The sequence below is a fragment of the Pseudorasbora parva genome, chromosome 17 (genome assembly GCF_024679245.1).
Source record: "Pseudorasbora parva isolate DD20220531a chromosome 17, ASM2467924v1, whole genome shotgun sequence".
NCBI classification, from domain to species: Eukaryota; Metazoa; Chordata; class Actinopteri; order Cypriniformes; family Gobionidae; genus Pseudorasbora; species Pseudorasbora parva.
This window is the reverse complement of record NC_090188.1, coordinates 1488394-1501061: the sequence shown is the minus strand read 5'-3', so window position 1 is coordinate 1501061 and position 12668 is coordinate 1488394. Positions and strand designations below refer to the sequence as shown.

The following is a 12668-nucleotide window of genomic DNA, read 5'->3' as shown; positions in this document are numbered from 1 at the left end:
ACTCGTGTTTAATCCGGCACACAGCGTTGTTCTGAATGTTCGGTAAGCAGCTCCTACGTCATATAAGCCGACCAATCAGGTTGTGAGCGTCTCCCTGAGCCTTTGGATCGGTAACTTTAGGTTCGCTGTTATAAATGCCAGTGTGAACGCTAAGCGGACCAGGACTATAGGTTTTGTTTTTGGTTTTTTGTCCGGACCGAACGAACCAAACTAACCGAACTACAAGTGTGAACGCAGCCTAAAGCATCTTCCTCACTGATGGGAAGAGAATTATCCCACTGAACATAAGTAGGGTTGCAAAATTCTGGGAATTTTCAAGGCTGGAAACTTTCCGTGGAAATTACCGGGAATATATGAAAATGTATTAATGGGGATAAACTGGGAATTTGTAAAAGTGCAGTGCTGCGTTCCAGTTCGTTTTTATCATGCCCTTCACTCGCAAACCTCCCTCCGTCTCGTTCACTCGGATGTGCGTCATGCTTACGTTGCATGAGTGCCCACTACTGGCGGAAACTTTGCAATGGCCTGAACTGGAACGCCCTAAGCCCTTGATCACTTCGAATCCACTTTGGAGTTGATTTATTATTTATTTTTTTCCTTTACGAAATTGTTTAATGCAGCATTCTATACGTATATGGATGTGTTTGGGTTGTTTTAAATGTTTTTAAAAATATCATAGAGTTGTTTGTGGTGGGGTAAATTAAGCGCGATATGTGGTGACGTCACAATCGCGTTGCATTGTGGTATATGAAGCTACCTTAAGTGTACATATGAAGTAGACTCGCTCACTCGGTCAAAATCGGGGGAGCAAGGGTCTGTCCATATAAACTTCCCTTGTCCACTTCACGAAGTGGAACGCACTTCAAAATGGCGGCAGGGATTCCCCCAAGGGGAAGTGCTTAGGGAAGTTTGCAAGTGCGTGTCTTAAAGTGGAGTGGAACGCAGCACAGGTTAGCCTATAAGAAGGAACTTAAGTGTATTTAGTTTAGTAAAACAACCAGATTGAATGCAACTTATACCCTGCACATTCCGCCATATCATGCACATTTGATCAAAAATACAGAATATTGTGAAATATTTTTGCACAAAATAATACGTGTTCTGTGTGAATATATAGTAAAGTGTGATTTATTCCTGTGATCAAAGTAGAGCCCTGCATTTATGCCCGAGCCCGACGGGCCCCGACTTTTTTACGCCCCTCGGGCCGGGCTTCGGGCCAATTTTCACGTCATGCCTAAAACGCGGGCCGGGCTTCGGCTCCTTCTTTTTATATTTATTTTATTAATTAAAAGGAAGAATGAGATGTTCTGCGCTGGTGAACACGAGACCATAATAGCTAACGCGACTGTCAAGATGGCTCGCAGTGTTCAGAGCATGTTCAGAGTCCGCGCCAGCAGCGGAGTTAAGGCCGGAGACACACTGCAAGCGTGGTGTGAGCGTGGCGTTTCTGTTGCGTGTCATCCGCGGGGCGTCTGCTGCTATTAATGAACAGGGCTATCAATGTAGTCCGATCACTAAACAAACCAATTCAGAAGGATGAAAGCATTTCAGACGAAACCGGACAAAGGTAAATGTAGCCTATCTGGTTGTTTAAAGCCCATGTATACATTTTACTCCTGGCAAACGGTTAAAAAAATAAACGTGTGAGAGCGTGTTATGGGCTATATGTTGTAGTCAGATAGATATGATGGCGCTGCAACACGCATCGCCGCAAATGACTAATGCAAGCCAACGCAAATGGCCGTAAATTAAACTTAAAATAAGTCTTAGATGCTCAAAAACACAATCATCTTCAATAAAAATGAAAGAGACTAAATGATCTTACCAGTTCGCGCTTAGGTCGCGCTCTCTTATGTGGTCTTTGAATTTGAAATAAGCTGCTGAATAAAATGCATCTTGAATCTTTTGCTTCCATTGCTGTAAACCCCGTTAAATGAGCATATACCACGGGAATTGAAGATCGGATTTATATTCATTTTGCGTAGGTGTAAGGTAGGCTATAAGACAACCTGCATGTTCTTTTTTATTATTTGTTTTTAGATAGTTTAGCTCCGTTTGCGAGAGGAGTGAGCAGAATCAGCCTGCCTCAGCTCGTCAGAAATGCCTTTTAGGCTACTGGTGGTAATAGATGGCGAAATTAACTAACATTGTGATGCTTGAAGTGTTTTATATCTATGGATTTTATTATAGGCAAGACAAGTCAAGAGTTGATTTGAGAGACTAAATAGATTTAATATGCGGTTAACTCACTGTCGGCCGCTGGTTGCTTGGTCGTCACTTAAAAAAAATTAAAACTATAATTTAACAAACAAAAAAATGCTCTAAACATTTTTCTACATTAACTCAATAAAGAAACAAAACGAAATATAACTACTTTGACATTAAAAACAAAACAGAACTATTTTAATGGCTGAAAAAAAAATAAAAAAAATAAACGGGCTCCAGTCGGACTCGGGCCGAGAATTTTGATTAGCTGTCGGACACGGGCCGGGCTAGGGCCTCAGCGTCTCGGGCCAGGGCCGGGCTAGGGCCTCAGCGTCTCGGGCCAGGGCCGGGCTAGGGCCTCAGCGTCTCGGGCCAGGGCCGGGCTAGGGCCTCAGCGTCTCGAGCCAGGGCCGGGCTACGGCCTCAGCGTCTCGGGCCAGGGCCGGGCTAGGGCCTCAGCGTCTCGGGCCAGGGCCGGGCTAGGGCCTCAGCGTCTCGGGCCAGGGCCGGGCTAGGGCCTCAGCGTCTCGGGCCAGGGCCGGGCTAGGGCCTCAGCGTCTCGAGCCAGGGCCGGGCTAGGGCCTCAGCGTCTCGGGCCAGGGCCGGGCTAGGGCCTCAGCGTCTCGGGCCAGGGCCGGGCTAGGGCCTCAGCGTCTCGGGCCAGGGCCGGGCTAGGGCCTCAGCGTCTCGGGCCAGGGCCGGGCTAGGGCCTCAGCGTCTCGAGCCAGGGCCGGGCTAGGGCCTCAGCGTCTCGGGCCAGGGCCGGGCTAGGGCCTCAGCGTCTCGGGCCAGGGCCGGGCTAGGGCCTCAGCGTCTCGGGCCAGGGCCGGGCTAGGGCCTCAGCGTCTCGGGCCAGGGCCGGGCTAGGGCCTCAGCGTCTCGGGCCAGGGCCGGGCTAGGGCCTCAGCGTCTCGGGCCAGGGCCGGGCTAGGGCCTAGATTTGAGGCCCGTGCAGGGCTCTAGATCAAAGCTGAATTTATCATCATTACTCCAGTCTTCAGTGTCACATGATCCTTCACTAATCACTCTCAGATGAGGATCTGATGATCATCAACACACAGTTATGATTATTATCTGTTGAAAACAGTTGATTCAACATCCATGATTCAACATTATAAATGTATATACTGTCACTTGATCTATTTAATGCATCCTTGCTTAATAAATGTATGAATTTAGTTCTACCCCTCCAAAAAAATATTTTACAGATTTTACACTTCCTTCGTCCAACATATATTGGTGTCGTTTCAGAGCCGAACTTTGTTTTATTTGGATCTCTTGGTGAGAGAGCTGGAATCAGTCTCGTTGACCCCGTTGACCTTTGCCCCTCTCCACCTGGCGGAGGTCATCGCTCATGACCTCATGCAGAGCAGGAGTCAGTCCGACCTCTACCGCCTCAGGTATCTCAGCTTCAGTCACATGACATTAAACTCACAGCTAGATTGACATTATTAGCCTCAAAGTGAAGTTTTATTAACTAATTTTGGGAGGAGCACCTCAGATAATTAAACCTAATTAAACACAAGTGGAGCACATTAAGTTAATCAATCTAATCAACGATAAGAGGTGTGCATATACATCAGATTTACCTTCTCTCGTTGACCATTTTTATTTTAGCATCCCTCCACCACCCCATCTCCTCACTTCAATTTAATAAACTCTCATCAGATGTCAACACAATCCATAATACATTACAGTCTAGTTCTACACTGCAAAAAAGCTTTTCTTCCTCAGTATTTTTGTCTTGTTTCTAGTCCAAACATCTAAAAACTCTTAAAACAAGAAGTATTTACTAGACCAGCAAAAGTAATTGTCTTGTTTTGGGGGAAAATAACTCAAAATGAAGAGAGTTTTTGCTTAAAATAAGATAAATAATCTGCCAATGGGGTGAGAAAAATAATCTTAATTCAAACAGAAAACAAGATTATTTTTCTCACCCCATTGGCAGATTATTTATCTTATTTTAAGCAAAAACTCTCTTCATTTTGAGTTATTTTTTCCCAAATCAAGACAATTACTTTTGCTTGTCTAGTAATTGTTTGTTAACTAGACTCTGTTGAAAAAATCAGCTCTCCCCTGGAGAGCACGCCAAATATGCATTATCTTTACTCTATTTAATTTGATGTAAGTGTGAACTTGTGAAGCCAGATTAGGACATCACATCCTGTCCTCTCTCAGAATCATCCGGAGCTGTGGCGATCTGGGGTTCGAGTCTCCGTACGCCGAGCAGCTTCTAAACTTCACACGCGTTCCTGAGGACGAGCTCATCTGGTGCGATTCTCAAATCTCTAACCAGGTTTGGTCATTATCAGGCGCTTCGGGGTGTTTAATGCCGCTTTATTTCATTTCAGGAGCCGCAGAGCCATCTTGACTCAGAGCGAGGTCAGTTTCTCACAGAGGTGGACAAATACACACCTTCATTACTTCACTACTGGTCAATATTACTCCATTACAAGTGAATGTTGTAAAAACGGATTTTTACTGGAGTAAAAGTACAGAAATATTTGTTATTTAAAGTACTTAAGTATCAAAAGTAAATTTCATTTTTTATGTCGCCGCATTATTTTAGTATTGTTGTATAAATGCACACTATGCCATCATGGTTTAAGCCAGTCAGTGCACTGCAAAAAATGCTCTTCTTATTCAGTATTTCTTTCTTGTTTCTAGACCAAATATCTAAATATTCTTAAATCACGATGCATTTACTAGATCAGTAAAATGGCATAAGATATTTTTGCTTGTTTTCTGGGGGAAAATATAAAAATGAAGACAGTTTTTGCTTAAAACAGGCAAAATGATCTGCCAATGGAGTGAGAAAAATAATCTGATTTCTGTTTGGGACGGAAACAAGAAACATGATGGTTATTTTTCTCACCCCATTGGCAGATCATTTTGCCTGTTTGAAGCAAAAACTCACTTCATTTTGATTTAATTTTCAACAAAACAAGAAAAAATATCTCATGTTGTTTTACTGATCTAGTAAATGCATCTTGATTTAAGAATATTTAGATATTTAGACTGGAAACAAGACACAATTACTGAGTAAGAAGAGCATTTTTTTGCAGTGTGACGCTCCATCTGACACACTAGCAGACGACTAACTTAAACTCATTTAAATACTTGTAGAAAAGTTACAAAGCTGCTGTCACTTTAAGGCCGAATGCACGGATCCAATACACTGATACACATCTGATATTCTCACACTGTTCACCTTCACTGAAGACAGAATCAACTTTGTTTATGTGAATACTCCACTAAATGAGCATTTGGACATCCGTCTTCTTCCGTCATTTTGCTCTAAACTATAAATCAGTGTTTAATAAATGCTGTGAAATCATTGAACTTCACGAGACTCTACAAGAGTGATTCCTGAAAGGCTTTCTGCAAAAACCCAAACACCTTTTAAAGAAGAAAAAAATCATCACTGACTTTCAAAGCTGCGACAGAAACGACTTTCCACTTCGAGGACCTTGATAGAAATGTAGTGGAGTAAAGAGGACGATATTTGTCTTTCAGATGGAGTGAAGTTAAAGTCAGAAGTTTACAGAAAAAATAATACTCCAGTAAAGCACAGAGACTCAAACAGTGAACTTCAGTACAGGACTCGAGGAAATGAGCTGAGGGACTGTCCAGCTCTGGTTTCTCACAGCACAGTTTAAGTCTTGTGACTTTTTGATGCCAAACTAACATATTGAACCCCATCAGCCACTGTCCGCTGAAGGTGATCTGTGTGGAAGGACACTAGCCGATCGCTGGCTGGCGAAGGCCGATGTTTGTCTCAGTATGAACCTGTTTGAGCCTGCTAAAGTCCTGCTGGATCACACACACCAGATGGCTGAGGTGAGCGAGGAGGACAAACACACATGATGAATCAGTGTTCATACCTCATGAACAAACTCGGTTTTGAAATCCAGCAATGACTGATTTTTATATGAGAAGTCTACATGGGTCATGGGCGGCCAAGGCTCATTGATGACCGTGGGGAGCGAAGGCTGGCCCGTGGGGTCCGATCAAACAGACGAGCTACTGGAGCTCAAACTGCTCCAGAAGTTAATGCTGGTTCTGATCAGGGCTGGACTGGGACATCATTTCAGGCTGGGAATTGCTACCCAAATAAAAATCATTATTTTTTTCCTAAAAAATTAGAGGCTTTCTCTGGAATGGCCTCTTTCCTTTTCTTTATATTCCCTAATATATTTCTGTCTCTCCTTTCCATACACTAAGTAAAGAGGAGTACTAGTGTTTTTGGACATTTAACCAAAAAAATTCAATCTGTCATTTTTTCTGACCTCATGTTACAAACAAATCTGTCTCTACCTGGGTGCAAATAATACACCTTATCCACCTTATTATGACAAAACGTTTTGTTTTTTCCCCTTCAAATTACTTAAAGGGGCGGTGAAATGCTGTTTCCTGCATACTGAGCTTTTTCCACTGTTAAAGACTTGGATTCCCATCCTAAACATAGACAAAGTTTCAAAAACTAATGTTGGACGTTTGATGGAGTATTTCTGTGTCAAAAATACTCCTTCCGGTTTCTCACAAGTTTCGGAGAGTTTTTTTCGAGTATGGCTCGGCTTGACGTTAATAGAGCGGAAGGTCCTTGTATGGGCCGTACGGGCTCTTCTCCCGGTAGGGTGCGCGCGCGTGACTAGAGCGAGAGAGGAAACGCACGCCCATACACTCCCGCCACGCTCCACTTTATTCCTATCTGTGACATCAAGCGACTTCAATGCTTCAGCACAGCAAGTAACTGCTGTCACAGGACTTCACCAAATCATACCAAAGAAGTGTGTTTTTGACGGAGCGGTCCCAGCGATAAAGGGTCGGTCCTGCTTTGGAAGCAGCCGGTGAGTTAAACTGCTTCAGATGTCTGTGCTGTCGGCTATCGTCGCGTGAGTAAACATCAGTAAACGACACAATCGCGTGCTTCGTCATTCAAATGCGCTAACGGACTCCATTGCTGTTCTCTGTATAACGTTACAGTAGTCTGACGTGCAAAACCGTTTTGCTTGCTACTGCTAAGGTTTAGTCGCATACAATAGTCCATAAACCGAATCATGTCCTCATAAACTGCGAGTAAACACACACAAATGTTGACAGGCCACTAAATACAGTCCATACCACAGAGACGGACGTCCTGCTGCTGCTGCTTCTCCTGTTCAGTTTATTTCAGCCTCCGGATCTGATTCTGGATCATTATCTGTATTAGCTGAGATCGATAGCGATGGGCTTCTCCACGCTTGAGGACGTCATCGCTTTGCGCGCTTGTCATTCTTTAGCTCCGCCCACACGATACGCCTCCAGCCGCTCAGTTTTTTCCGGAAAGACTCGGTACAGCCCATATTTCTTTTATAAATATAATAAAACTAAAGACTTTTCGGAGATATGAAGGATGCAATACTACTCTATAGGTACTCAAGATTGACATGAGATTGACTGACACTGAGTGTTTCACCCCCCCTTTAAATATCCAAAATTTAGCAACATTATATGTCATACAATATATAACATTTAAAAATCAGTGTTTTATAATTTTGCTTCTATTCCCTGCCTGGCTGAATGTGATTTGTGATCTTTAGTAATTAGTCACCAGTCCAGTGGGAATTCTCCTGGTGCTCCTGATAGCCAATCTGTATTTTGTTTGTTTTTTTGCACCTTTAAAGGAGATAAAACAGCCCCTAAATATGCTTTAAAAGTGTCCCATAACAGAAAAGGTGAGGTGTTCGGTTGATCATTGGTTTCAAAAAATAACTCTAGCTGTGTCTTCAAGAACTCACAGAATTTTAAATCCTTTAGTAGATAGGGGTCTGCCCGCCACAATGGTTGAGTTTTGCAAATGTAATTGGACTATGGTCTGATATTAGAATATTATGATAGGTGGCGTTGAACGTAAAGGGTATTAACTTCAAGTCAACCAGAAAGTAATCAATACGGGTATAGATGTTGCGTACTTGTGAATGAAAGGAGTAGTCTCTCCCTGTTGGATTAGCTAGCCTCCATCACCTGCATTAGAATCTTTACTGTACATGTTAAGGAAGTCTCTGGGTTTAGAGGAGAGAGCAGGCTGAGCAGATGATCTATCTAAATATGGGTCCATAACGCAATTTTAATTAACTAGTAATTAGTAAGTAACACATCAGGAATCCGGGAAAACACATTTTGAAAAAAGCTTGGATCATCGAAATTTGGTCCATAGATGTTAACTAAGGTTGTAGGCGTTGAAAATATTGCTCCCACAATGATGATAAAACGGCCCTCCTTATCTGCAATCGAAGCCTTATGCTTAAAAGGAACCCCTTTTCTTATTAAGACAGCAGTACCTCTAGCCTTGGATGAAAAAGAAGAGTGAAAAGACTGCCCTATCCACCTGGCTCTCAGCTGATAGCCTATCCGGGCCTGGTTCTGATAGGAAGGTGTCAGAATTCACAATGCATCAAATCTCCTCTGTTTGATCCAGCCTTCGCTCCCCACGGTCATCAATGAGCCTTGGCCGCCCATGACCCTGTGGCCGGTTCTCCACTGGTCCTTCCTTGGAGCACTTTTGATAGATACTGACCACTGCAGACCGGGAACAGCCCACAAGAGCTGCAGTTTTGGAGATGCTCTGACCCAGTCGTCTAGCCGTCACAATCTGGCCAAACTCGCTCAAATCCTTACGCTTGCCCATTTCTCCTGCTTCACACACATCAATTCTTAAAAACTCAAAACTTTTCTATCTAGAGGAACTTTAGTTTGAGATCTTTGTGGAACTTTAAATGATGTGTGTTTCAGGAACTTGGTGATCAGACGTCATTGGCCAAGAGTTTACACCTCCTGGCTGTTCTGGCCAATCAGGAGCAGCGATACGGCGAGGCTGTTGCTCTGTGTCAGCGAGCTCAGGAGATTGGAGGAGACGAGGAGTTCTGCTTCCTGCTGGTCCAGACGCTGCTGACCGCGGTGGCGGGAAAAGAAGGACAGGACGCGCATCATCAGGTGCAGAATGATGGACAGTGATGTTGACCAAATACATTTAGGGATATTAACAGATGTCTGCATTAAACGCTTATGTTTACCGAGGCTGCGTTTATTTGACTATTATTTGATTTATTTGATTTAAGAAAAAATATCATATTATCAATGCAGAAAAAGTTGTGGTGCTTCATATTTTTTGTGGAAATGGTCGGGATATTGTATTTTATTTACCATTACTATTTCATTTGTCATTGCATATATATATATATATATATATATATATATATATATATATATATATATATATATATATATATATATATATATATATATATATTAAATAAATAAATAATAAAATATATAAACATAAATTATACAAATATAGTAAAAATATATAAATAAACGTATTGTAACTGTTATATATATATATATATATATATATATATATATATATATATATATATATATTGCATGTATATATATATATATATATATATATATATATATATATATATATATATATATATATATATATTATATATAGATATAGATAGAGCATTAATTATTATATAATTTATAATAATTTTATAATAAATATACAAATATGTATTATATTATATATAATTATATCATTATATATATACATATTCTTATGCTCATTACGTCAAATTAAAATAAAAGAGCATTTGTTGAACATTTTCTATTCTATGCATTACTAATTGTTTGAGTTTATGTTAATCAAAAAACATTTGTTCTTGCACCAGACACTTTTTGCACTCTTAATAAATGTTCTTCGATATTTATACCTAAGGATACTAAGAGAATAATATAATGTCAAGACCGTGCTGTGTGTGTGAGATCCGCAGGTGTGTGAGATCACAGAACGGGCCAGCAGAACCATCGGAGCGGTTCTGGAGCAGAGGCAGAGCCGAGCGTCGGTCCTCCGCTTCTACATGGCCTCGCTGGACACCAGGTGCACTTACACCCGTTTCACACACACACTCCGTTTGCGGTGCGTAGTTTTTCCCGTGCCCATGTTAACGGATTACAGCTTCACACTGCACGCGGATGCGGTCGGGAGCGGTGTGTGTACAGCAGTGCGGCGATCGTTTCCGTAGCGAGTAGGGCTGTGCGATATTGAAGAAAAGTGCGATATGCAATACCTTGTTAAATAATGCGATATTCGATATGTGATACGATATTTCTATAAGTGTGTGAAATCTATCTAAATTATATTTTTTAAATCTTTAAAAACTGAGAATGCCATTTATGTGTTTCACATTTTTTCTGGGAAAATAAAGCATCGCTACAACTTCTGAAAGTGACCAGCAGTGTTTTAGCAAACATTTCGTTCTGTGTGTGTGTGTGTGTGTGTGTGTGTGTGTGTGTGTGCGTCAGACAGCGCAAGATTGTAAGGAGTTGTTTTTCACAAGTTATTGCGTTTAATAACTCTTTTTAAGTAAGTCACATTAGTAACAGTCATGTGCCCAGTCTATTCTCTGCTCTCCTGGGACCCAGAGAAAAAAAGGTTTTCGAATTTTGTATTTTTTCATTAGATTGGTTAGAGCAAAAGAAAAAAATGGACATATTACTTTTTTGAAAAATTATATTTTATCCAAATGTTATGATATGTCCTCTGTAGTTGACACCAGGACTCAGTTGTTGAAAAAAAATTATGAAATGAAATTGCATGTATAGGCAAAAACAATGGGATTTATTTAAAAGTTACAAATACATTTTTAAGTTTCAGGATTTTTTTAAAACAAACTTTTTTTTAAAAATGATTCTGAGCTATGTTATAAAAGATATAACTGAATGCTTTGATAGACCATCTTACTTTATGCAATGTGTGGGTAAAATGACCATACTTGGATTTTCCCATTCAATACAATGAATCAATACACTGCATCTAATTTGCATATTATTGTGTTCTTGGTGCAACATGTAATGAAAAAAAGAAGTGTAATAAGGGGAGTAATAATTGGCAACATTTTAATAATGTGATGTAATATTTCATAGGAATATTGATATGTAATTTTTTTCCCTATTTACTTGTGGTGTCTCCAAGTAGAGTCTCCATTTTCCTGAGATTTTTCCTGGTTTATCGCAAACAATTTGAAAATTAATCATATTTAAATTATAATGACAAAATGTTATCATATTTCCATAAGAGTGCTAAACATTAATGTCAGCCATTTTTATAGACCAAGAAGATGTTGTGTCCTGGTGAAACCTCCGAACATTTGGTATCTGCAAATAATAATAATAATAATAATAATAATAATAATAATGTGTTCGATTTATATAGCGCTTTTCAAGGCACCCAAAGCGCTTTACATAGAAGGGTGGAATCTCCTCAACCACCACCAATGTGCAGCACACACCTGGATGATGCGACGGCAGCCATATTGCGCCAGAACGCTCACCACACACCAGCTGATTGGTGGAGAGGAGACCGAGTGATGAAGCCAATCAGGATATGGGGATTATTAGGAGGCCATGATGGACAGAGGCCAATGGGCAGATTTGGCCAGGATGCCGGGGTTACACCCCTACTCTTTTTCCGAAAGACATCCTGGGATTTTTAACGACCACAGAGAGTCAGGACCTCGGTTTAACGTCTCATCCGAAGGACGGTGCTCTTTGACAGTATAGTGTCCCCATCACTATACTGGGGTGTTGGGACCCACACAGACCACAGGGTGAGCGCCCCCTGCTGGCCTCACTAACACCTCTACCAGCAGCTCCTGGTTTTCCCAGTTGGTCTCCCATCCAGGTACTGACCAGACTCAGCCCTGCAAAGCCCTGAATGTGCTCTATAAAGGACATCCTGACTCAAAACCGTGACGTGTGTGATGTCACAGAAACTCACTCAAATATAATGTCCACTTCAGTGGACAAAAGTCTATTACTGGGTCCCAGGAGGATATGCGGCGACCTAAAACTTACACTTTTCACAATGTTGAAGAATCCTGGCAAAATCATTCAGATATTGCGTGCCATTGCGATATGTACATCTGCGATATTTCGATAATTTCGATATATTGCACAGCCCTAGTGCCGAGGCAATTTTTGCTGCGCTGCTGCATTAGTGACAGAACATTGTTCGCATTAAAATAAACATGTACTGACGCGAAAATCTAGTCATTTCACCACAGATACATATCATTTAAAATATACTCTTGTTTCAAAGTCAACACATGGCTTTTTATCTCAAGTTAAGCAAGGAAACGAGACCTTACTGGCAGCCACTCGTCCTTTCTCGGAGGTGGAAAGCAAAGTTCTTTATGACCGGCAGGATTTCTTTTAAAAGGGTTTAAAAACGAAAGAAAAGACGAGAGTCGGCTGTTTTTGAATGGCCTTTTGTAAGTTTCTGATTTAAAATGTTTGTGATTTTCGGCTATAACCTGTTTAAATGTTTTGCCTCTTGTACGAGCTAAATCTAAAGTACTAGGTTATATGAATGAATGAATTTGATAAAATGTTGTTTGAATGTGAAAGCCTAAGTT

The 12668-nt window shown here is 41.1% G+C and overlaps 1 protein-coding gene across 1 annotated transcript in view; it reads left to right on the top strand.

Moving 5' to 3' along the window:
• The window catches only part of LOC137045571 (cilia- and flagella-associated protein 46), a 139618-nt gene that overhangs the window by 73539 nt on the left and 53411 nt on the right, over nt 1-12668 (top strand). Inside the window, 6 exon segments of the mRNA XM_067422279.1 lie at nt 3457-3605; nt 4384-4476; nt 4557-4587; nt 5911-6045; nt 8980-9180; nt 10026-10132. Coding sequence (XP_067278380.1) covers nt 3457-3605; nt 4384-4476; nt 4557-4587; nt 5911-6045; nt 8980-9180; nt 10026-10132 — 716 coding nt within the window.